This window comes from Schistocerca gregaria, chromosome 11 (genome assembly GCF_023897955.1).
Source record: "Schistocerca gregaria isolate iqSchGreg1 chromosome 11, iqSchGreg1.2, whole genome shotgun sequence".
Classification (NCBI taxonomy): domain Eukaryota; kingdom Metazoa; phylum Arthropoda; class Insecta; order Orthoptera; family Acrididae; genus Schistocerca; species Schistocerca gregaria.
The window spans coordinates 28,519,394-28,546,410 of NC_064930.1; the positions used below are offsets into that span (position 1 = coordinate 28,519,394).

The following is a 27,017-nucleotide window of genomic DNA, read 5'->3' on the forward strand; positions in this document are numbered from 1 at the left end:
TAGCTGTTCTTTGCATTTTACTCTTCTTGTTAATACATATAAGTAAAACAAATACGACACTATATTAATCCGGGAACACTGTATTGAATGGGCACCCCAAATTCTGCTTTAAAAAGTACTTTGTTTGTAACAGGAAACAAACGAGTGCTCTCTGTTCATACTAGGAATTTATCTTATAAACAGAAAAAAATGTACTATCCACTCACAAATTTTATGTGGTGCATTCACCAGAATATTCGACACAGCTAATGAAGATTGCAGAAATCATAAATATGAACTTATAATGTCAAAACTGTAACAATGAGCTGCACTGTAGCGTAATTTGGAGACTCTAGTTTGGATGTTCCCTTTGTTATTGCTGCAGTCTTCAGTCCAAAGACTGTTTTGGTGCTGCTCTCCATGCTAGGCTATTTTGCCTAAGTCCGGGAGGTGCCACTGACCACTGTAACTTACAGTCATGTAAACCTACCAACTCGATTCGAGCCTTGGTCTCCATATGTAATTTTACCAACAATCCTTTTTGCCTTTTCCAAAGAGCTTATTTCTTGATGCACCAGGATGTGTCCTAACAACAGACTCTTCCATTAGACAGATAGTGGCACCACAGCTCGATTCAATACCTCCTTATTGGTTGTTATAGGTACTTACCGAACTTTCAACATTCTTCTGTAGCATGACATTTCTAAGGTTTCTATTCTCATTTTCTCTGAGCGGTGCATCATCCATGTTTCATTTCTGTACAAGATAATAGTCCACATATTAGTTACTCAAACAGCCAAATAGCAAAATTTACATACTACCTGCAGTGCCTCAGCTCCTAATATAACTCCCTGAGTATGACTTCCTTTAATTTTAACAAATATCATTACCATTGTTTTATTTTAGTTGGTGGTAACTTTTAGAGCAAATATAACAATAGCCCAGTGCTCAATAGAATGGAACTTTATTATTTGCCAGTTCCTGTCATACACCTATAATTTTGTTTGACAGTAGTTCCAGGGCTAAAATCTGTTTTACATGGTGTGAGTAATACACTGTTCTTATGGCACCTTGCGAGCCATTACCTTAACACAGTGTGTTAAAAATTCGTGCAACAGGTCATTAATTTCATTACTACTCTAATGAATGGAGGGAGGCTCTCAATGGACATGAGGAAGAGGACAGGCATTTTTGTTTAAATGCAATCGTCATGTTAATAGTGACGAGAAAAATTCTCAGTATCGTTGACAGTGGAATAAGTGGTCTGAAAGATGAAGAACTTGTCAGTAAGTCACATGGTGATTCTCAATATAATAATTTTAGTGTTAAATGCATTGAAGGAAATAATAATGAACGAAATACTTGAGTATAGCAAGGTGCACAATGCACTGACAATTGCATTATGGGTCAAAAACCTACTGGTCACAGAGAAAGCAATCCACTGCCAGAAATACCAATCTTTTTCCGTGTGATTGTGACACACTACTAAAACCTCAATGTAACTGGTACACTATATAACAACTTAATTTCTGTTTCTTATAAGAAGATTGTGTGTGGAATGGCTGGGGAAACATAACTGTACAGAAACAAAAAATCATTGTTGGGGGATTCTGAGCACAGCTGTCAGTCCACACAACAATAAACATATTTGTCCCCATTACTGGCTTCATAATATTTCATTGGATTGGACTGAGTCAAATATTATGGATATTATGTACAAGATCAGACGAAGACAAAATTCTATGTTTCATCTAAGGTGTATTGTATTAACTTCCTTGAACTTAATTTTTTCACTTGCTAAAAATCTAGCACTGACAACATATTTTGTTATTATCATCATTTTGGATTTGTGGGATGAACTGATACAGAAATCTGAATTTGTATGTATTCACAAGTATATAATACGAAAATATTATTTTAGTAATGAAATCCCATAGAAGAAACTACAGACTTTACAGGAACTGCAGAAAACAGTAAGGTTTACATATAAATAGAAATCTAAAATAAACTGAAAACTAAGAAAAGTCATAAGTGCTTTCATGGAAGCCAACAAATAAATGATATTAGGATGAACACACAGATTTACAAAGATGTGACATGTTTATCTATACCTCTGTGACTGTGTAATTAAATTAAAATCTGTGGATTATGGAGTGAATACATGAAGTCATCTGATGTGCATATTTTTAGGGCCTCCAGTCATACAGACACATGAACATATTGTGGCCTGTTTAAGTAAATCACAGTGTTCACACAAATAGCTAACAAAATGGTATCATGAAGATAAATAAGAATGCATAAAAATATTTTTTGAAATGTTCCACAGTGGAGCTTCACTGAGCAAATTAATTGGAAACATAATGATCTTGAAATGAAATGTGGTGTATTATAATTAAAAAAGTGTACCTGATGTTGACAAACATACTATAAATTACAAAATAAACAATTTTAGACAAAATTATTGGAAGGACTGAAAAATGAGAGGTTACCTTGAATATCATAATGTGGTTCTCTTCAAATGTGTGAATCGTTGGTATTATAATGTAAACTGTTTAGTATCCTGAATGATCAAAGCGTTCCATGAATGGACTGAGCAGCTGGTCCCGGGAGAGGTTCGAGTCCTCTCTCGGGCATGGGTGTGTGTATTTATCCTTAGGATAGTTTAGGTTAAGTAGTGTGTAAGCTTAGGGACTGATGACCTTAGCAGTTGACTCCCATAATATTTCACACACATCTGATCATCATCTATGAAACTTATCTTCAGACATGAATTGTTGATGAAGACACTGGAAATACAAGAGAAACAACTCAAATCAAATGATTTTGCACAAAAGAATTCATGTTTGCCTGTTCAATTATTCTTCATAGCACAAAATTTTTTATAGGCTTTTCAACTTGGCTTGACAGACTGATACATAGTACTGTTAGAATGTTTTTGTGGAAACTATTATGATACAATAAACTGACGTTATGTAAATTACTAATTATCATAGCAAATGTCAGATTGATCTGAGAAATAAATCTGTACAGCAACACATGTGTAGCTAGTTTTGGTCTGACTAGGCACATGCACATAATGCTGATCAGCACATACCACCATAGTAAATGTGTGAAACAGAGAACACATCATTGCTACATATCAATGACACACTTACAGTAGTCAGAACGTAAACAATACAATTTTGGATACTGACAGGGCTGATTACTACAATAGTAGCTAGTTTTATTAGTAATTAGCTCATGTTTTAAGGAAATGTTTTTTATGGCTATCATAAATGTCTTTAGCATTTTAATTGCATAATACATGCAAAATGAACCAGGCAACTATGAATTGTTACCACTTCTATAGGATCTTGTTGGCGAAGATTTAAAAAAATGAGTTTGGTGGAGAAACAGTAATGAAGAAAACAATTAGTGAGCAGCTCATCATTTCCTTTTCTATAAAGATGCTAAAGTATCCAGCAGAATGCATTTAACAGAGATCCAATCGATACTAAAAAAAAGGTTTATTTGACCACTGGGAGATTATATGAAATTTAATAGGTCAACCTCCTTTTTAGAGTTGTACTTGGTACCACCAAGATTAACAGAACTGGTCCACAATTGCTTAATGAAAAATGATAACAGTACTGGAGTCCCACTCGATAATGCAGCTTCTGATATCACAGGTTACTTCATGTAAGATTCAACATAGTGAGCTGTCTAAGAAATTTTTTGGAATGAACAGTTGAAACTAAGATTAGAAATGTAGTTAATGAAATTCTAAAAGATGAAAATTTCTAAATATTTACAGCAAAATACACAATGTGTGACACAGAGGACTAACAAAATTGTGAGAAAACTACAAGTTGTGTTACTGTATTAGATCAAGAAATATAACAATCTGAATTGCATCTGGTCTTGATATACTGTTGATCAGATATTTTCACTGAAATTTTGGTAAAAAGAGATTATGTATCTCAATATCAAACATTTTTGTCCTTTGTTACAGCACTGTAATGACCCAGCCTATTCCAGGCCAACACGCTTCAGGATGGATCAGAGAATTGGTGAAGTAATGGTACTTTTATGACAGGGAACAGTGAAGCAGTGGTAATGTTGGCGGTTAGTTATTCAAGCAGTCGTATGCAGCACTCTGGCCATAATCATGGTCACACTGTGTTCTTTCGGACACAGCTGATCGTAGAATGCACTGATGCTCTGATCTGCTGGTGATGTCCATTGTCCTGGGTCAAAGGAAGCAACTACCATGATACCAAGCAGCCCACCAGCAGGCAACACTGGATGCCACCAGTGGTGCAGAATGGGTGTGGCCTGCTAAGGTACTCCAGAGTCTTCTTGGCTACCTCCCCCTTCTGGCTTGTGGTTCACCTATGATGCACGTGGGTCCAGAAGCACACACCATATGTCTGTTGCCAAGCAACAATGTCCTGGTCACATGGTCACCTGCCCCCTCCCCGTTCCGGAATCGACCAGGATGATGACAACAAAATCTAGGTGGCTACAAGTCCCATGGCTACTACACCACATGTGGACACACATCCAGGGAACTCGAAGAGTCAGTCAGTGGCAGTCAGTCATAGAAATCTTAATCAATAGGGATGGGTCATGGTTTCGCTGAAACTCAACAGTCCACCTTTCTCTCTGGTAACACACCCAGAATGGCGGCATGACTGATTGCATTGGGCCCCTACACTCGATTATTTATACAATTACAGCTACAATTCTGATGTCGTCCTACTCGAGGGATACAAGTAAGTTTGCTTCCTATTATTTATCCTGTCAGATTACCCTAGCTCACTCCACCCTGAGCACAGGTTGTTAGGACCAGTTAAATATGCAACATATGAGTTTCTAGGTAGCATACAAGTGACAGTGTTCCAGAATATTACTTAACTCTAGGTCACATCATGTTAGCTGTCCCATGCATTTGACCACTGACTGATGTCGCCAACTCCTATCTCGTTAGAGTGTTTTGTCATAATGTCAACAATAGCATCCAGTGCCTGACTTAATTAGCACATCCTGAATCTTCCAAGACACATAATTAATTTAAACTACTGTTAACACAAAAAAACCTATGCATCACACTGATGGCAATAGCCAGCTCCACCTGTGAGCTGTGCCATATGGGTTTCTTCCCTATCCACTACTAACATGAGTTTACTGTCAAAGTGAAGTCTGCAGGACGTTATTAGAATACTATTCTTGATCTAATACTTATACACTGATCAAGCAGAACATTATGACCACTGACCCACTAATGATATAAACCCATTTAGGGACAGCAGCATCACCTGACAGGGAATGACTGCTAGGCAGATACACACACGGTGCACATAGTATCAGTAAGTGTGCTTTCCATGTGTAGAATGGCCAAGGTGTGGGATCCATCTGAGTTTGGCCGAGGGTAGATTGTGATGGCCTGGAGGCTTGACATGAGCATTTCGGAAACTGCATAACATGTTGGGTGTTGAAGGAGTGCTGTGATGAGTGTATTCAACACATGCTGAACTCTCAGTGAAACCACATCCAAACGACATGGGGTTGAGCAGCCACCCCTAACTACAGATGTTGGACCTCATAGCCTGGGCAGATTGGTAAAACAGCATAGGCAGAAAACTGTGCTGGATCTAACAACAAACTTTAATGCTATGTAGAGTACAAATATATGTGAACACACATTGCACCGGAAACTGCTAATAATGGGCCTCCACAAGCAATGATTAATGCATGTACCAATGTTAACACCACATTGGCACTAGAACTGAAATGGTCATGTGACTATCAGCACTGGATATTGGGACAGTTGCAGAACATTGCATCTGATACCTTCTTCATCATGCCAATGGTAGGGCGTGACTGTGTCATCTTCCAAGAGAACAGCTCCCTGACACCTGCACCGTGAAACAGAAAAGCTAGTGATCTGGGAACCATTCATGTGGACACCTACTGGTCCAGTGGAACTTGTGCGAGACACCATCGTGGACAAGGCATATCATACACTTGTTGCAAACCACATACATCACTTAATGACAATCATGTTTCCTGACAGCAGTCCATTTTTCAACAAGATAATGCGCCATGTCACAAAGCCAGGAGCGTGATGGAGTGGTTGGAGGAACACAGTGGCGAGTTCCAATTGGCTGGTGCCCCCCCCCCCCCCTCCTCTACTTGCCAGAGCTGAACCGATTGGGATGTGTTTGGATGTGGTGTCAGAGCTCATTGTCAAACCTCCCCAGATTGTAACACAATATGGTAACTTGTGTGTGCAGATGTGGTGCCAACTCGCTCCAGCAACCTACCAAGGCCTGACTGCCTCCATGCTATATGCATTGCCACTGATATCTGTGCCAAAGGTGGACATATCAGTTATTAGGTATGTGGTCATATTGTCTGGCTGATCAAAGAACTACTTAATGTGAACATTTTACTTTCCCATCAACTATTCCCTAGGCTAGCTAACCACTTGACTGGAAACGGATATGTTGGTGGATCTATAGACTGTGCATCTATTAGTTTATTACAGAAAGAAACTATGCAAATACCTAGCAGATGCACACCACAACTGACAGCTTAAATGTTCATCGACATACCTATGTGCCAACAATGTTCTTGAATATTTTGACCCCGCTGCAACATTCACTCCATTGAAATTTTCGCCTGCTGTGATCTGATAAATCTACCTAATGAATGCATAAGGTCAGGGGTGAGAATGGCATTAAGGTAATTTAAATTCTGAGATGGTAATATCCTTAGTGACCCTTCAGCCAATACAACGTATTCCATGTCAATGTCAAGACAATCATACCAGTAAGTGTAGCCAGGTAGGCAGAAATCCTTCCTGACTACCTCACAAGCTACACTATTAATGGTAATACTGCTTCCCTATAACTCTTAATTTTCTCAACCCACAGATTTCCCTTTTTCATAGCAATTTGCTAACAGTTTCTGGCGAGAAAACTAAGTACAGACAATAACGCCATGCTTTCTTAAAGAAACACCACGTGAGCAAGATTTCCTTTTCACAACTTGTTGTCTAACAAGCTTAATCGTTGCTGTCATTATTCAACACCTTCTTTCTACCATTTGCATACCGGGTTAGCTCCATGATTAGCCCCAGCACTAACCTTGTACTGCCTTAAACTAGAAAATCAAGTTGCGTGGCATTCTACAACACTCTTTGTAGAACTTGACATTTGCTGGATGTGACCAAGTATATAATTTAATTTCCAAACATCCTCCTCATCCATCTTCCTTAACAACATATTTAATGGTTTACTTCTGCATTTAACCAACCTCTTTTCCTCCAAACTACGATCCTAGGTACAATACCAACCAGCTGTGACAACTGTGGTTTTAATTAACCATAGATAAACTGTAACTCTTGATGCTGCCCTTGCACTTCACAGACATAATTCCAATGGTTGTACAACAGTTAAGTGTTCTGCTCCATTCCCTATGATGTATGGGCAACCCAGGACGAGTCATATTGGGATGTTCTCAAGAAGTCACCATCTCAGGAAAGGAACCATCCCTCATTCATTCCCTCTTTCAGAAGTGAGTAACTAACGACAAGCAGAAACAAGAAACAAAAGAAACTTGACAATAATTATATAACTATAAAAGAAAAATTATGTAGCAATGACATGAAAAAACTAAACCACTCAAACGTAACAAAAATGTAAAACTTTCATATACCCAAATATGAAGAATAAATTTAACAGCAACATAACATTGCAAAGAATCTAACAACATAACTAACTACATTGAAGTGCCAAAGAAACTGGTATAGGCATGCACATTCAAATACAGAAAAATATAAACAGGCAGAAGACGGTACTGCAGTTGGCAACACCCATATAAGACAAGAAGTGGGCTACAGTGGCAGGTTATCAAGATTTAAACGTTTAAATGTGGTGTTATAGTCAGCACACAAGCGATGTGACACAGCATCTCCCAGGTCGCGATGAAGTAGGGATTTTGCCGTACAACCATTTCATGATGGCTCTGCGAATATCAGGAATCGGGTGAAACATCAAATTTCTGACACTGCTGCAGCTGGAAAAGATCCTGCAAGAACGGGGTCGATGACGACTGAAGAGAATCGTTCAATGTGACAGAAGTGCAGTCCTTCTGAAAATGGCTGCATATTTCAATTCTGGGCCATCAACAAGAGTCAGCATGTGAACCATTCAACTAAAAACCATCCATATTGGCTTTTAGAGCCATAGACCCAGTTGTGTACCCTTGATGACTTCATAACAGTAAGCTTTAGGTGTTACCCGGGTCTGTCAACACCGACATTGGACTGTTGATGATTGTAAATATGTTGCTTGGTCAGACGAGACTCGTTTCAAATTGTATTGGGCGGTTGGACATGTATGGCTATGGAGACTACCTCATGAATCAATGGACCCTGCGTTTCAGCAGGGGACTGTTCAAGCTGACAGATGCTCTTGTAATGGTGTGGGGCGTGCGCAGTTGGAGTAATATGGGACCCTTGATGCATTTAGACACGACTCTGGCAGGAGACACATATGTAAGGATCCTGTCTGATCACCTGCATCCATTCTTGTCCACTGTGCATTCCGACGGTCTTGGGTAATTACAGCAGGACAATGTGACACCTCACACGTCCAGAATTACTACAAGAGTAGCTCCAGGAACACTCCTTTGAGTTTAGAAACGTCTACTGATCACCAAACTCTTCATAACATGAACATTATCAAGCGTATCTCGGATGCCTTCCAATGTGCTGTTCAGAAGAGATCTCCATCCCCTCATACACTTATGGATTTATTGACTGCCCTGAAGAATTAATGGTGTCAATTTCTTTCAGCACTACTTCGGACATTAGTTGAGTCCATGGCATGTCATGTTTTGGTGCTTCTGTACTTCTACATGCTAACGAGGGCCGTACCTGATATTAGGCACGTGTAGCAGTTTTTCTGTTTTCTCAGTGTATGTGACCACAAGTATAAAGTATGTCTTGTGTCTTGTGTCTTGCACTGTCTAATTTCTACAGGGTCCTTCTTTCTGCCTACTGCACCTCTGTGTAATGAGTCAGTCAAAGCTAATTGTAGTACTTCTGCATCCACAGTACCTTGAATGGTTTCACCTGACTGATGTGCCTCAGACTTCTGGTAGGAATCTGTACCTCTATGTTAATTGGTCAGTCCATCTCCATAAACTGATATGGTCCATGATATTTGATCAAGTAATTCTTTGACACTTCCTTTGGGACGTAAGTATGACGGGCCAACACACACTGTCTTATACAATACTGTGGTACTCTCGCAAAGCGCCAATTTGGTTGTGGTGTTGGTGGTGGTGATGGTGGTTGTTGTTGTTCATGATGATGATGGTTTGTGGAGCGTTCAACAGTGTGGCAGCGCCCATACAAGTTCCCACTATTATCAGTTCCAATCTCGTCACTTCCCTAGTGATGATGAGATGATGAAGACAACACAAACACCCAGTCTCCAGGCAGAGAAAATCCTCGACCCGGTAGGGAATTGAACCTGGGACCCTGTGGTCTAGAGGTGGCAACACTAGTCATTAGACCACTTCCTGCCATTCTGGTTGTTTCTGGCATTCCAGAGCTATTGTGTTCGCCTTTTGTACTTTTCTCCATACTTCGCATATTCTTCTTACAAGCTTCTTCACTGATACGCAATTTGGTCCTAATTTAAGGCTTAAAATGTCAAAGTGAGATGACATCTTCATTCTGTACACTCCCTCAAATGGTGGTATGTCTGTTCCCATAATAACCTTTGAGTTGAGTTGAGTCTATATAAAAGTTGCCAAACATCAACAATACTTCTTCCATAGCTGTGTGATTACTGGCCTTCAAGTGAACTAGCTTATTATGGTTTGCTTATGGTTTCTACGCAGATCAGACCTACTGAATTTTTCTTCCCCTAATGTTTTTCGGAGTGGCTATAACTATACCTTTTGACAGACAAACTTCATCTCTGCCAAAGTTATCTAAGCTAACTGTAACCATATATTCCCCATTTACATTACTCGCACATGCTACACTTCTACACACAAACCAATGTGAACCATTCAACTCTTCACTATTTTACAGTGGCTCAACCACATATAAAGTCCCAAGAGGCAAACTGGTACCGACTGAAACCAACACTACCTTTCCCACTCATGCAGGTATTTTGCCCTGCTTATCATTCTTTAACAAACTTGCCTGCAGTTTAGCTGGCATCACCTTCATGAGAGGTGAACCTTGCATCATGACTTTGTCTGCAACTCTATCACTCAAGTGGAACAAAGCTTCACAGAGCTCAATCTTACATTGCCAATGATCATCGCCTAATGTTTTTCGAGAAAAGTGAATCTGAGAATAACTGAATAGCCTTCACCCACATGTTGCAAAACTTCCATATGCTCTGTAAACACGGTTTTGCTAATGTTAAACTCAAGTACCACCATACACAAGAACTCAGTACTACTAATAATTTGTATCATGGTGATCCCAGTATCCTGCTTTCTGGGTCCAGATTAGTAATGAACATGTATGCCCCCATGTCTACAAGAAGCCTCTGTTCCACATCACTCACTAAGACCACTATACAGCATTTCGTTTGAGCACTAACTTGTGCAGTGTTATGGCCTGTAGAGACTACTTTCCAACCATTGAAGTATTCCTGTTCGAGTTTAATCGCTGCTTCTCCCAGCCCCAACAGTACTTCCCACTCTTCCTCTTCTGAAAATCAGACGCTCAGTGGCCAAATCCCCACACTGGTGACAAACTGGTTACTTAGACTGTTTCTACAAATGGCCCCTATGTTCACACTTCTAGCATTTGACCTCAGACGTGAATACACGGTGCTCTCCCTGGTGCTTCATAGCAAAATCTATTTCTTTGAATTGTGTCACAATCCTAAGAGCTGCTGTTAAATCACTCAGATTCGCAATGCGAACGTTTCATGACATTCTTGTGGCGATTCCGTGCAAGGAAACGTCTAGCACCTTGTTTTCTGCCTCCTACAGTAATATCTTATAGGCCTCAGCATTCTGGGTAGGCATGTAGATCTGAGCACAGACTTTGCAAACCCTTGAAATACGCGCATTTCAATCTCATTCATTATGCATGGCTTTCATATTTTATTCTTTTTGCAATATTTTCGTCATTTTACAATTGCAGTGGGATACCTATATGGCTAGAAAATTTTCTATGGCAATATTATGCTGCTCAGTGAGAGAGGATGATCGCAGGACACTTTTCATTATTTTGAATCCAGTTTAGCAGTATCCCTGGAGTGGTCGTGATGGCTTCACTTTTCCGTCATTGATCGTTGCTATAGGGAGCATGTTGGACCAGTTTGAATACTATGTAGTGACCAAAGTTGTCGCCTTTCCCAGTCTCACAAGTTGTGCTACCAACCTTGAAGTTTACCTTCACTCCCTTTTAACACTGCAAAGTAGAATTCCTGACGATACTCTGACCTTCTTCTGATGAATTACGAGCCATTTTCTGGTGTTTGGGTGGCTAGCCATAATGGCATTGTGTTTCGCAGCAATTCTGTGGCCTGTGACTGGCTGGGTTAGGAGTGTGCCAATTTTCATGATGCAGTGCTCCCAGTTATCCTCTGAAGACGTGGAACGTTGGTCAGTTCTGTCATGCTCATGCTCACTGGAGGCGGCTTGAGGTCATTATGCTGATATCAGTAAGCATGGGTATACTCAGTGAATGCCAACTGCGTTAGTTGTAATGCACTTTGAGCCTCGAAATTCGTTAGTGAGAAAGGTCAGTTATGTGCCATATCAGGATAAAGAATCTGGTCATCAAAGTTGCAATACCGCTTTAAGAATCACGTCTTTAGTTTTTTTGTGATACACATATGGATTTATGTTTCTAGATTGTATGTTTGTAAAATGGGCTCATGGCCCTTTGTGCTAGCACCTGTGACTACGTGGCGAATGGTTGGTTTTGCGTACTGCGAATTCCATAGCAACTTTTTAGCCTTGCAGTGATTTTATATTCTTCACTTACATGTAGTGTTGCACTGATGGATATTTTCGGTGGGGATGCCACTTTGGCACTTTCTTATTCTGGTATTTATCCCTTCTCTGTTTTGTCTACAGTAGTGTCGAGTGCATGATGGAAATTCCACTCTCTTGTAAAAATGATTGCGTATTCCTTTAGTCACAACGATCAAACACCTTATTCCTCCTTCCCGTCACTTCTCTTTGTTCGACATTGGGAAGAGGGTAGACTGCTGAATCAATCTTACTGCCTCCCACAAAATTATTTTCAATAATATCTGTTGTGCGGAAATAACGACATCATTTTCTTTGTATTTATGCATGTTCTCATGCGGATCTTGCCTTTTTCTTTGTTGGCGCCGAGTTTGTTCTGACAGACCCTTTGCGTCCATTGCACTTATGGTACCGCTAATAACTATCCTAAATTCTTCACTTCCATACAAGGGAATAGTCATGGCTTACTACAAGTCTTGAACAAAATTCCACTTGATGTGGTGAAAGTTGGTTGCCTTATCCTGAATAGGCGACAGAGTTTGAATTGAATAACTATCGGCTATTCACTAAATTTATTTTTTGAGGATCTTTCCACAATGCACATAGAAAGGTATTTAAGACAAACAACGTACCGCTTTTATATGTCGACTTCCTTCCACGATCTTACTGATAGGAATCCTCAATCCATATGCAGTCACAAGATTGTTTTCAATCAGCGTAAAACTTTCCTTCCAACTGGTTCCTTATCGTTTCTACAGATTGTGTTGTAATTCTGTTTCCATCTGGTGTATCTGCATTCTTAATACAGCGTTGCTCGATCGCTTCTGTGTTTCTTGTGTGTCTTTTGAGAGATATTAATCTTTTTTATCTTTGCAATGCTCAGTGTATTTTCGGTTTGGTAAATTACTCGCGTGAAAGTAACAAGGCGAAAGACTCGATGTCAGTGACTTATTAAATAGTGTTGTGGGCCACCATCGTTAGAATAAGCATTAACACCCGATCAGGCGCGAGAAAATTACAAGAGGCAGATGTATCTCTCGGAGGAATTAATGAGGGCAGCAGAGCCAGTTCAAGGACAGTAAAACAGGCGGTTCCATTAGCCAACACAATGGATCAGGCGCGAAGCGAGCCGACTGTGGGTGAGGGCTCAGGGCAGATCAGGTCTCTCCCCCTCCACTGCCACAAGACTACGCAGTTTTTTGCCGGCACGTGCTCCCAGCTCGGGCACACAGAAGCAGTGCCCTATGACTCCATGGCCTCCAGTGAGGAGTATACTGCCGACCAAATGGTGACAATTGCCCTCGACCTGTCAGTATCGATGGCACTCCTTAGGAAGGAACATAAGTTTCTTTTGATAAAATAAAGCCTAGTAGAGAAGAAATTAAGCCTAGTAGAGAAGAAATTAAGCCTAGTAGAGAAGAAATTAAGCCTAGTAGAGAAGAAATTAAGCCTAGTAGAGAAGAAATTAAGCCTAGTAGAGAAGAAATTAAGCCTAGTAGAGAAGAAATTAAGCCTAGTAGAGAAGAAATTAAGCCTAGTAGAGAAGAAATTAAGCCTAGTAGAGAAGAAATTAAGCCTAGTAGAGAAGAAATTAAGCCTAGTAGAGAAGAAATTAAGCCTAGTAGAGAAGAAATTAAGCCTAGTAGAGAAGAAATTAAGCCTAGTAGAGAAGAAATTAAGCCTAGTAGAGAAGAAATTAAGCCTAGTAGAGAAGAAATTAAGCCTAGTAGAGAAGAAATTAAGCCTAGTAGAGAAGAAATTAAGCCTAGTAGAGAAGAAATTAAGCCTAGTAGAGAAGAAATTAAGCCTAGTAGAGAAGAAATTAAGCCTAGTAGAGAAGAAATTAAGCCTAGTAGAGAAGAAATTAAGCCTAGTAGAGAAGAAATTAAGCCTAGTAGAGAAGAAATTAAGCCTAGTAGAGAAGAAATTAAGCCTAGTAGAGAAGAAATTAAGCCTAGTAGAGAAGAAATTAAGCCTAGTAGAGAAGAAATTAAGCCTAGTAGAGAAGAAATTAAGCCTAGTAGAGAAGAAATTAAGCCTAGTAGAGAAGAAATTAAGCCTAGTAGAGAAGAAATTAAGCCTAGTAGAGAAGAAATTAAGCCTAGTAGAGAAGAAATTAAGCCTAGTAGAGAAGAAATTAAGCCTAGTAGAGAAGAAATTAAGCCTAGTAGAGAAGAAATTAAGCCTAGTAGAGAAGAAATTAAGCCTAGTAGAGAAGAAATTAAGCCTAGTAGAGAAGAAATTAAGCCTAGTAGAGAAGAAATTAAGCCTAGTAGAGAAGAAATTAAGCCTAGTAGAGAAGAAATTAAGCCTAGTAGAGAAGAAATTAAGCCTAGTAGAGAAGAAATTAAGGCCAGTAGAGAAGAAATTAAGGCCAGTAGAGAAGAAATTAAGGCCAGTAGAGAAGAAATTAAGGCCAGTAGAGAAGAAATTAAGGCCAGTAGAGAAGAAATTAAGGCCAGTAGAAAAGAAATTAAGGCTAGTAGAAAAGAAATTAAGGCTAGTAGAAAAGAAATTAAGGCTAGTAGAAAAGAAATTAAGGCTAGTAGAAAAGAAATTAAGGCTAGTAGAAAAGAAATTAAGGCTAGTAGAAAAGAAATTAAGACTAGTAGAAAAGAAATTAAGGCTAGTAGAAAAGAAATTAAGGCTAGTAGAAAAGAAATTAAGGCTAGTAGAAAAGAAATTAAGGCTAGTAGAAAAGAAATTAAGGCTAGTAGAGAGGAACAGGAGTCTTCCTGTGATGAACGTAAGGTTCTTTTGGATGAAATAAAGACAAATACACAGGAACAGAAGCTTCTCGTTTGAGACTCGCAGATGTGAGTATGAAGACAGATACGCAGGATACTAGCTAGACTCTTTTATAGCCGAGACCCACAATAGAGTAGCTGAACTTAGGAAGGAAGCAGACGATATAAAAAGGGGACTTGAATCTGTTGAATCTTGGTAGCAGGATATCTGTGGTCATATAGGTGACGTAATAGAAGGCCAATTAAGCATCAATCAGCGACTGCAATAACGGATTAGCGCTGTCGAAAGTAGTGTTCTTTGTAGGTCAGACGTCGCTTAAGTAAATATGGACAAGATTCATGATGTTTTAGCAGACGTCAACAAGCAACAAGTTGCGATAGTTGAGGAAGTATGCCAAAAGGCCTTTCATAATGAGGAGGAAATGAATCGAGTAACCAAACAGTTAAGGGCTTTGACGACAACAGTCGAACAGCTGTCAGGAAGGAGTAGTGAAGCCTTGGACAGAACTCAACTGATGATAAACCATGAAAGTGAGGAGGTCCAGTCCCTATTTCGCAGTAAGGAGAGGCAGGTGAAAATTAACCGGGAAAACTAAGAAAGACTGCATGCAGTCCACCAGACGATCAGACATGCGATGAATTTTTCGGCAACGTTGAGGAAGATTACACCTGGAGGCACTTGTTCTCAGTGCAGAAAAACTATACCTTTCCTGACCTGGTTGTTGAGGTACAACTACGTACATTTACCGCGCAATTTCAGGGCGTCTGTCCATCATCGTGGAGCCTTGCCCTCAAGATTAATTTCGACTGCAGACTTCTCAGGAATGAGGCAGTGCCACGCATGCGGAACAGTCAACCACATAGTGACTTTCGAAAGTCTTTCTTCAGGAGTTTTTGCCAAAAGTGTGATCAAAATCCTGTTAAATTGGGTGTCATGATGACCAAGCCGTTTGTGGAAACGAGCCATCAAAAAGCCCTGTTTCTTATTTCAAAGACTTTATACACTGTAATCAGTTTCTGGAGGTGCAGTGTGACGCATCAGAGTTGATACTAATCTGCCTGACAAACCTCCCACAACGACTCCAGCGTGATATTGCTATTGCCGTTAGAGGCAGGAACTACATTAAATCCTTTCAGTTATTACTGAAAGAGGTCGCATACTAGAGAAGCAGTGCAGCTAGCGGGTCGTCGCGGACAATTATAAGCACACCTACACGCCCGAACCCCTATCCAAATCAGAGCTGACAAGCACAACAGCTGCCATGGTCAAATGGCTCGCGGCGGAACCGAGGAGCGCCCGGCAATCGTTGAGCATCCAACAACGGTATCAATCAACGACGTGGAAGGGAACAAAAAGGAGTAGCACGTACTAGCAGACTGGTAGACAGTACCGTCGAGATTAGGGGTTGTGACCCTTGGCATAATGTGACATGCGAAGAAGGCGGTGACCAGAACTGCAGCTGACTGGAAGAAGCCAGTGTGGGTACTTCTAGTTTACAAATTAGGGAGGCCCTTGCTATTGTACATAAACATGATATTAGGGAAGATTTACTGTTTTAAGTATAAAGATTAGGTATATTAGTGTTCAGTGTGTTCTCGACAGAGAGAGTTATGTCTCAGTAATGAATGAGAACGTTTTCGATACATGTATGAAAGAGAAAACCTGTCAGTACAGCAAAAGATCCTAGTTAAAATCCATAGACTATCACAGAAGAATAAACATCTCTGCAAGGTTTTTAATGTATTTTGTGGCCTGTTTAGGAGCTGTAAGATTGTACACCCAAATGTGGTGGAAATCGAAACGTTGAGAACGAAACGATCGCATGGTATGCACCATATAAAAAAAATTTAAAGGAATTCAAAGAACTGTGAATTAGGTGATGACCTACACCATCATCGAATGCTCACTAGGATGCTTAAAATATCAGTAGTAACTGGGCTGGTTAATGGTACAGATTGTTCTCATGTTACCCTCTCAGTCTTTGTGTTTAACGTTTTACAAATATTTACGTTTTCGTTGACCTTCAGGCTCTTACTAGCTGTACAGAGTTTGTTTCTGCTGTGGGTCGCTCTTTCGAACTAGGGTGCCTTCTGCTGTTAATTTTGTTTACCAGACGCGGGGATGAGAGTAATGTGCACGATTTATTTTGTGGCCATGCGCAGGTGTGGGCATGCTGTGTCAATGATTAATGTATGGATTAGTCTTTTCAGAAGAGGAGTGATGAATGAGAACTCATCCAGGAGGACGTTTCAGGAGATCAGACGAAGTACAGTACTGATCGACTGATAAAAGAAAGCCCAAGTGCGCAGTGAAATGTCGATCTGTCGAAAGTTAAAAGGGATATAAACTATCAAAAATTCAGGTTTGTGCAACAATGAAAAGTCACTATGAGTAAGCACGCCATCAGGGAGTTAGACGAGTTCATTACTTACACGCAGTTTTGTGTGTAAGCTTTATAAATGGAGAGAAAGTGCATATTGTTTCCTTTTTCCTGAAGCGATCTTCCATGTACGTTTCAGGAGCCTACACTAAGTTAAAAACATGGGATGCTGAAAAATCTGTCACAGCTGCAGTGACCCTAAAATGAAAAGTTGTGATTGGAGAGACAACACGTGTCCTCCAAAAGCCAATGCCAGTAGCAATCCTCAGGGTAACCTGAAGAGGCAGCCCTACAGTAATGAAAAATGAGAACAGAAATGAGATGACAGGCTAGGAAATAAACAGTGCATATAAACCTCTAATATGCTCTACAGTTTCATTATGTTTAATGCTACAAAGCACCATGCTGCCATGACAGTGGGGAAGGCAGATTAGTTGCTGTCAAGTGTGGTGCAACTAAACGGTGGATCTTGGTGATGGTACTAACGCAATAGAACCACTTTCTACTCCTTCCATGTGACGTCACCTCTCACCTTTGTACCTTTTAGTACTCAATAATCTGCAGAAGTGTTCCCTCAATTTGCTATAAAATATGTAAAGTATTCAGTAATTTTATAATTCCAGAATCCTGTTGGGCCAGGACATTCGTGAAGTTTATTGCCCATAGGATAGGTTAACAGTTAAGTGTTCACTTTTAGTACACTGAACAACTGTAAACTATAACTGAGCTAGGCTACATCATACGTAAAGTTAGGTAGCCCCGTGCTCCATGTAATTTAATTGTTTCAACTCTCTCTGTTCTAAATCATAGAAGCCTTCCTCCTTTTTTTATTTTCCATTACAGTTAAGCTCTTCTCATAGGTCAGTGTATCACATGTAGATTGATTGTATGTTATGGTATGGGTTACTATGTTGTTCTGAAACATTGTTACATGTCGTCGGAAGGAAGGTGCTGTGGACTGGAGTCGCCAGTTGTGGGTTGAGCTTCGTCTACTTTGCCATCCCCAGCTGGTCACTGGCGACACAACTCTGTCACAGCCATGATTTAGGGCGCACGTTCCTGCCCCCCTGCTCATAGGAAGCAGTGGGCACACTTATCTTAGCTGTCAGCTCAGTTCATGTCAGTGTATATACCAAAGGTGGAGTTACGTTTCTACAATCCGCAATGAGGAACCTGTCTGGGCACCAAGCAAGACTGACGTCTGGAGGACCCAGGACAACCAACCTGTATGTCTCCACTGCGTATGACTGGGACATGTGGTGCGCTATTGTCAAGAAAGAAGGCGGATATTTGATGATGCCCGCGATAGAAGACATCAGACTGATCTTAGCCGACGCCAACGCCCAGACGACGAAGATGAACAAGAAGATGTGGGCGCAGGACGACGTAGGTCACCATTGTCGCAAGCTAGCCGCTGGAGAGGACACTCCCCAACACGCCGATCAAGGTCTCCATCGCCGTTCAGAAGTTCCATCCGATCGCCTAGCCGCTGCAGTCTGGAAAACTGAAGGGTGCAAACTATGTCGATATCCTCATGGATGGCCAACCAGCCCAAACTCTTGTGGACTCTGGAGCATCATTTTAAGTCTTTTCGGAGAAGTACCGTCGCCAGTTGCAGGAAACCGTATTCTTTGGCAACAAAACACCTGTGCTAAAGGTGGCTAATGGGAAATATGTAAAACCTACAGGAAGATGTATCATTTGTGAGACTAAAAGTGGCCATACACAGCCCTTAGAATTCATCATCTCACAAGAGTGTAGTCATGACATAATTCTCGGATGGGACTTTTTGAAAGCTTCTCAGGCAATTATAGATTGTAATCGATCGAAGATTATGCTATACGAGATGAGATTCTGTGGACAGGAAGATGCACATCTGAGTGTGTGGAGACTATGTGTGCTGGAAGATGTGATTATTCCTGCAGTCGGCGCTAGAAAGGTAATTGTCATATGTCATGCCCTGCATCAATTCCATGGACCTTGTAGTGGAATGTAAGAGAAGCATACCACTCGAAAATAACTTGATCATTCCAGCCTTTGTCGTCTCGTTTAAGAACGGATTCGGTGAATTGAGGATAATTAGCAGTCGTCAAGAACCGCAGATCCTTTCAAGATGCATGTGATAGCAAACGCTGAGCCGTTAATTGAGGAACAGCTGAGTGTCATCTACTCGGGATACTGGCAAATCGAAGTAGATGAGGCTGATCGTCAGAAAACTGCATTCATCACACTTGAGGTCCTGTATGAGTTTAAGGTAATGCCAGTTGGTTTGTGTAATGCACCAGCAACTTTTGAACTAATGATGAACAAGTCACCTGAAGTGGACGATGTATCTTTGTTATTTAGTTGACATTATAGTGTTCTAAGAGACATTTGAAGAACACACAAAAAGACTGAGCAAAAAGACTGAGGGCCGTTCTTAAGTGTCTCCCAACAAGGCAGACTGAAAATTAATCCAAGAAGGTGTCTTTTTGGAGCAAAGGAATCAAAATACTTGGACACCTTGTGTCAAACGAAGGTGTGCGGCCAGACCCAGGAAAGGTGAGATCTATAACGGAATTTCCTGTTTCTAAAAGTATTAGAGATGTGAGAAGCTTCCTCAGATTATGTTCTTATTACAGTCGTTTTATCAAAGACTTTTGCATCAAAGCCAGGCCACTCCAAGAGTTGTTAAAAGCCGATGCTAAATTTATCTGGGGTGGTGCTCAACAAGAGCCTTTCGATGTACTGTGAAAAGCTCTGATGACTGACCCTGTACTTGGTCAGTATGATTAGAACATCTACAGAACTACACACAGATGCCAGTGGGTATGGGATTGGTGCTGTTCTCGTGCAAATTTCGGATGGAAAAAGAGGGTTATAGCCTATGCTTCTAAGACACTTACAAAAGCCGAGAGAAAGTACTCAACTACTGAAACAGAATGTCTCGCTGTGACCTGGGCCATGTGCAAATTTCGATAGTATTTCTATGGAAGGCCATCCTGATGACGTGGGCGACGACTACATCGGCCAGGTGTTAACCAGTGCTGAGGAAGCTCGGCAGTTAGCTTAACTCCACACGCTGCAGGCTTAAGAAAACGATCGCCACAGGTATGATGCAAGCCACTGCCATGTTCACCAGCCTGGTGACCTCGTCTGGATCTTAACTCTTGTTCAGAAGGTTGGTCTCTCTGAGAAGCTCCTCAGGAGCTACTTTGGACCTTATAAGGTTGTAAGACAGTTGTCTAGTTACTTATGAAGTTGAAGATTTTGACCCCGACACAAGACGACAAAAGATCAGATATACAGTCCATATCCATCGAATGAAGCCCTAAAGGATCCTGCCATCCAGGGTAAATTCGCAGCTTCAACGACAGGCAACAAGCAGAAAGGTGATGAAGAGCACAGGGGCAAAAGAAGTTATAAGAAGATCACCGCCAGGGCAAGCATCAGTCATCGGGAGTCATAGTGCAGGACCAATGACTCGTTCCCAGACTAGGACGACACACCGAGATGCTTTTCTCTTCAGGAGGGAGCAATGTCGCAGAAGAAGTTGAGTAGCACCATGATGTAGTGGTTATGACTAAATTGTTGCTGGAAGGTCGTGGGTTCAAAACTCACCTGGACTGCACAATTTCAATTTCTATATTCGGTTCAAGTACATTCTAGAAGTATCCACAAATGTCAAGAATCATTGTACTGGAATGTTCTGTAGCTGTATCTATACTGTATGTGTTCTGGCCAGATGCAGTTCACTCCACGCTCTTGTATGTGCAAGTGCTGAATAAACTTTTGTTAAGTAAAGTTAGTGTTCGTCATTCATCTAATTACACCTTCTTCCACATGACAATATGCACCTTTAACATCTAGACAGTCAGAAGACCAAGAGTGATTTTTTCTACCTTTCTTGCTCTCAGATTATTTTATATTGTTGTGTGGTGATCTCTTGTTCTTGAGTACTTACATAAAACATTATTTATCTGTCAGCGTACTAGATAATATTCCTGTTCATTGTTTCATTGTAAATTGTCCTATGTTAATGCGCAAAAAAGTGGTAAATCACTCCAAAGAACCAGTAACACGTTGGATCATACACGACTGCATCCATGTAAACTCCCTGCCTGCAATTGATATGAAGATTCTCTAAGTCATCATTTTTTTTCTAAGATGCGAGTTCTAGCAAAAATCTTCTCTCATACGCCAGTGTGAGCAAAAAACTTGAATTTACTCCTCATTCATTATGCATGCCTGTCATATTTTAGTGTTTCTGAAATTTTTTCATCGTTTTACAATTACAGTGAGATGCCTATATGGCTAGACAATTTTCTATGGCAATATTGCACTGATTAGTGAGACAGGATGGGCGGAGGATGTTTTTCATTATTTGTGAACCCAATTCAGCAGTCTTCCTGGAATGGAAATGATGGCTTCTCTCTTCTCTAGTTGATTGTTGCTGTAGGGAACATGTGGGACCAGTTTGGATACCATGCAGTGGCCAAAGTTTTCCCCCTTCCAAGTCTCGCATGTTGTGTACCAACCACAAAACTTAACTTATTACTATCTTTTAATGCTGACGAATCTCTGAACATCTTCTGACAAACCATGAGCTGTTTTCTGGAGTTCAGGCACCTAGCCACAGTGGCATCGTGTTTTGCAGCAATCACATGGCCTTCGATTGGCCAGCCAATTCTTCTGACCCAATGGCCAATTATCCTTTGGAGATGTCAAACCTTGGTCAGTTCTGCCCTGTTCCTGCTCACTGATGGAGGCCCGAGGTCATGATGCTGATATCAGTAAGCATTGGTGTACTCTGTGAGGGCAACTTAGTTGGTAATAATACACTTGGAGCATTTGGGATTCATTAGCGAGAGTGCACTATTTTCCTTTCATTTCTCATAAATGTTGTTTTGTAAATTTGATGATTCGTTAGTAATGGTGGACTTGGCATCTAACCTTTGTGACAAGCATGAGGTGAGCAATGGGCCGCATTAGGGTAAGGAACCTCGTCTTCGAAGGTACAGTATAACCTTCAGTATCTCTTCTTTAATCTTTTTCTTCTGATACACATGTGGATTTAAGTTTTTAGATTGTAAGTTCATGATCCTTTGTGCTAGAACACACGAACACGTGCAAAACTGTTGGTCTTGCATACAGCTAAATTTATAATGAATTCTTAGCATTACAGTGATTTTATTTTCTTTACATAAACGAGTGTTGCTTGACAGATATTCACATGAGTTACCTGGTTTTCGGTGGGGAGGTCACTTTGGCACTCTCTTATTCTGGTATTTATCCCTTACTCTGTTTTGTCTATAACAGTGGCGAGTACATGATGGAAATCTCACCCTTTTGTAAAAAGGGTAGAGTATTATTCCAGTCACAATGATCAGAACCATTATTCCTCTTCCTAACACTCCTTTTTCTCTGCCGCTGTGGAGAGGACAGTTGAATGAATCAATCTTTCCTTCCTCCTTCAAAATTATGATAAATAGTATTTGTATCAGCAGAATTAACGAAATTATTTTCTTTGTATTTATGCAAGTCCTCGTTTATGTCTTTTCTGTAATAACGATGTCATACTAATGTCTATCTGCATTCATCAATTCAATGAAACTCCCCTCCCATACAAGAGCAGCTTCAAAGCCCCATTAATCCTTATGACCAGCAAATTATCTAAACAATAAATGCTTTGCGTAGTTGGTCTCCATGGAACCGCTGATCACTGTATCAAATTCTTCATTTCCCTGTACAGGAAAAGTCATGGCTCACTGTGAGTCATAAACAAAATTGCACTTGTTGATGGGAAAGTCTGTTGCCTTATCCTGAATAGGTGATAAAGGGTTTGAATTAAATAACCAATGCCTATTCACGAAATTTATTTGTTGAGGGCTCTTTCCACAATTCCAATGGAAAGGTACTTATGACAAACAAGGCACTACTTTTACCGTCTGAAATACTTCCAGTGATTCGTTATACTTCAAAGTCAAAATACTGCACTTCTTGCAAAAAACCCACATACCATTTTGTTTTTGGTAACATTGGTATAGTGCAGCAACCAACTGCTGAAACAAGTGTGATTTCTAAGAGTTTCATGATATAACATGTCTTGGCTTCCCCAGTGAAACACAAGTTAGACACAAGTGGTTACTTCATCTAACTAACTGCTTGTTGCAGCAGTTGATTGAACATCATTAATGAAAACTGACACTTCTTGTGTTGTTTTACCTCAAAATTGATTGACAAGTGCAGCTACAGCTGGATCAAAAGAAGAAGGTGCTATCCTCAACTTGGTCTGTTTGCCTGACTCAGCTGTGACAGAACCTGACCAGCTCCCAAAGCCTCAAATCTATGAAGGAGATCCTCATGCTCCTGCTTTTACCGAAAATTTTTCACTGTCAACACCCATAGTTTCTCATTAGAGCAACATCAGACTGTACTACTACTAGTACTACTACTACTAGTACTACTACTACTAGTACTACTACTACTAGTACTACTACAACTAGTACTACTACTACTACTACTACTACTACTAGTAGTAGTAGTAGTAGTAGTAGTAGTAGTAGTAGTAGAACCAGAAAGACAAATAATCCACTGACATTACTTAATTTTTCCCGCTTATTACCACCCATCTAAATTCAGAATAGCGAGCTAAATGACCAATGAATGTGAGTTTAACAGTGCATGGCGATTTGTACTTTGCAAGACTGCAACACAGACACATACATTATTGGTCTACCATTACCCTTGAACAATGATAAGCAAACAGGTATGTATGGTTTTGAAAACGTAACCTTAAACCTACTCTAGTCAGTACTATGTAAATTATGTCTAGTAACTCAGATCAAACACAGAATTAAACAAAAACGAAGTGACACATTGCATCAGCCAATACTACTGCTCATACATAATTTACTGAAGGACCCAATGTTACTGTTCGATGCTGAAACACAGTGTTTGGGTGTCAAGAGTTACGCAACAATCACTTCTCTACACTTCTCTATACTGCACACGCACCTAAACTTCACACTATGATTAAATTATACAACACTAGGAACCTATGTTCATATTTTGGCAATAAAGAAGTTCAGACAATACAGGCAAATAAAAACTTTAATTCATGTTCCTAAAAGTTTGGATACAATAATATTTATGACTAACATGAGACATATCTTTATGAACAGCACCTGGATCTCTCTGTTTAAGATTATATACATTAATGCAATCATCATTTAGAAATTACAAATCACAAAACTATTAACAAAACGTATTTAAAATAACTCCTGGCCTAATTACAACTGCACTGTCATATAAATTACAGGTCTCAATACAGGCCCTGCATTGAATACTACATTTCAGTTCTTAAAATGAGTACTTTTCTCTAGACTATCTGATATCAGAATGCAATCTGCCATTAAAACCACTATTATTTCTGAGACCCCTTTTCACCATGCTTAGCTGCTGTCTGGTCTCTCACTAGTAGTTGTTATTGTATTCTACATGAAATTGGCAGATTGAAGTAGAACTTACCAACCAACAGTACGTGAACATTATTTCTAGTCAGTATGTGTTGCAACATGTCTCTTCAGATGACCAGCTTCTGTGAAGGATTTCCCACAACTATCACATTTGTGAGGTCGCTCACCACTATGAATCAATGAATGCTTTCTGAGATTACCAGCAGTAGTAAAGGCTTTCTCACAAACATTACATTTATGCGGTCTCTCACCACTATGAATCAATGAGTGTGTTTTGAGAATACCAGACGTAGTAAACGATTTTCCACAAATCATACATTTGTATGGTTTCTCCCCAGTATGAATTAAGATGTGCGTTTTAAGACAACTACGGTGAGTAAACGAACTACCACAATCTTCACATCTGTACGGTCTCAACCCAGTATGTATAAATTTGTGCAACTTCAGACGCCTAAACACCGTAAAGGATTTCCCACATACATCACATGTGTGTGGCCTCTCGGCAGAATGAATTAATAAATGGGCTTTGAGATTGCAAGATTCGATAAAAGATTTCCCGCAAATATTACAGATGTGCGGTTTTTCGCCAGTGTGTGTTAATATATGCTTCTTGAGAAAACTGGCGTACAGGAAGCTCTTACCACAAACATTACATTTGTGTTTCCCCGCGCCTGTATGTATTACGGAATGCTTATAAAGATTGCCAGAGTCAATAAATGATCTCCCACAAACACTGCATTTATATGGTCGTTCGCCCGTATGTAATAAAACATGCCTCTTGAGATTACAATACAGACTAAAGGTTTTCTGACAAACTTCACATTTGTGTGGTTTCTTGCCACTATGGTGTAACATGTGTCTCTTTAGATGACTAGAGTCCGAAAAAGATTTCCCACAAACATCACATTCATTAGTATGTATTAACAACTGCCTTTTCAGATGACGAGGCTTAGCAAAGTGTTTCCCACAAATAACAGAAGTGAGTGATATCTCACTCATATGTTCTGTAGAGAGTTTATACAAACAACCTGACTGAGCAAGTGATTTATTCCTAATTTTAGAATTTTGGGAATTATCACATGTAGTAAGAGATTTCTTAGAAATATCGAATGTGTGTGAGTTTTCATCAGCACGCATTACTTCACAGGGTGGGAGGCTACGAGAGTAATTTGAGACTTTGCTACATTGATATTCCTCTCGACTAATTACTGGCTGTATGAAGCTATTATGAATGAGAAATATCACACCACACTGTGTAGATGCCTGCACAGGTACTTGTATTTCTGTTTGAGTACCAATTCTGACAAAATGTGGCAATTTCACTGCAGCAATTTCAAGTTTATCACTAGTCAATCCTTGCAGACTTGTTTCTTTCAGTAACTTGGCTCCAGGGAAACCGATGGGGTTAATCGACCTGAAGCAATAATAAGAAAGTAGTAAGTATCCATTCATAGAGACACAGAATTTCAGTAGTCCACAAATTATTAACTGTAATTGGAAAGAGAAATTTCTACAGAGAGTACACTTATGAAAGATATATTTCACTATAAACTTCAAAACTTCAACAATGAATAAACAAATTTTTATGCTCCATTTTTGTGTAACTCACATTATTACTTATCATGTACTTCTGCTTTCCACTGTAAACTGTCAGGAAGCTTGGAACAGCTCTAGTGCCTGTCAATGGTTACATCTACCTAAAGATGTTATGTTATGGCGCTAGGTGATTCAAACATTTTCAGCTTTTGATACATTCTGACCAACATGTCCAAGACATCATAATTGTCTAATATTCAATAAACTCTTAACACAAGCCAAACTTTATACGAATTATTTCCTCTTGTAACTTGTACAAATTCAGTGTAACCACAAAAAAGAGGCAACACATAATCGTTCATAATTTAACTAAAACCAGTGCAGACACGTCCTCATCTGAATTTAACAGTATATCCCAACTGAGAAACACTTATGAAGATTTTACAGTTCATGATGCACAACAGTAGTGTGGACTATGTAATCATTGTTTCGCATGCCCTATTTATTATTAGATGTTCAAATAAAAAATCATCTAAATATAGCTTGATATAAAGCAGCAATGTATTTAAACAGACCATATATATCAACCTACTTTTTAAAACAGTTTATAATAAAATTGACACATACCTATCTATGCACACATACGGAAATGTGTGCGTGCATGCCCCCCCCTCCCCCACTCCACCACCCACACACACCTACCTTTTAAATAATTTATAACTCTATTAAATGCTTATACACAGAGGACAAAAAGAAAATGGTACACCTGCCTAATATTGTGTAGGGGCCCTGTGAGTACGCAGAAGTGCCACAACATGACGTGGCATGGTCTCAACTAATGTCTGAAGTAGTGCTGGAGGGGACTGACATAATGAATCCTGAAGGACTGTCCATATATCCGCAAGAGCATGGAG

The 27,017-nt window shown here is 39.9% G+C and overlaps 1 protein-coding gene across 7 annotated transcripts in view; it reads right to left on the reverse strand.

The window, feature by feature from the left end:
* Nucleotides 1-27,017, reverse strand: part of LOC126295241 (zinc finger protein 492-like) — a 244,249-nt gene that overhangs the window by 66,072 nt on the left and 151,160 nt on the right. For 5 of the 7 annotated variants that reach the window (XM_049987594.1, XM_049987592.1, XM_049987590.1 and 2 more), the window contains one exon: nucleotides 24,185-25,981. The exons of 1 other annotated variant lie outside the window; for it this stretch is intronic. In XM_049987594.1, the coding sequence (XP_049843551.1) occupies nucleotides 24,646-25,981 (1,336 nt within the window). In that variant the 3' untranslated portion in view covers nucleotides 24,185-24,645. Of the gene's footprint in view, nucleotides 1-2,424; nucleotides 2,766-24,184; nucleotides 25,982-27,017 lie in introns of those variants that run through there. One more of the 7 variants, XM_049987595.1, reaches the window with a different exon arrangement.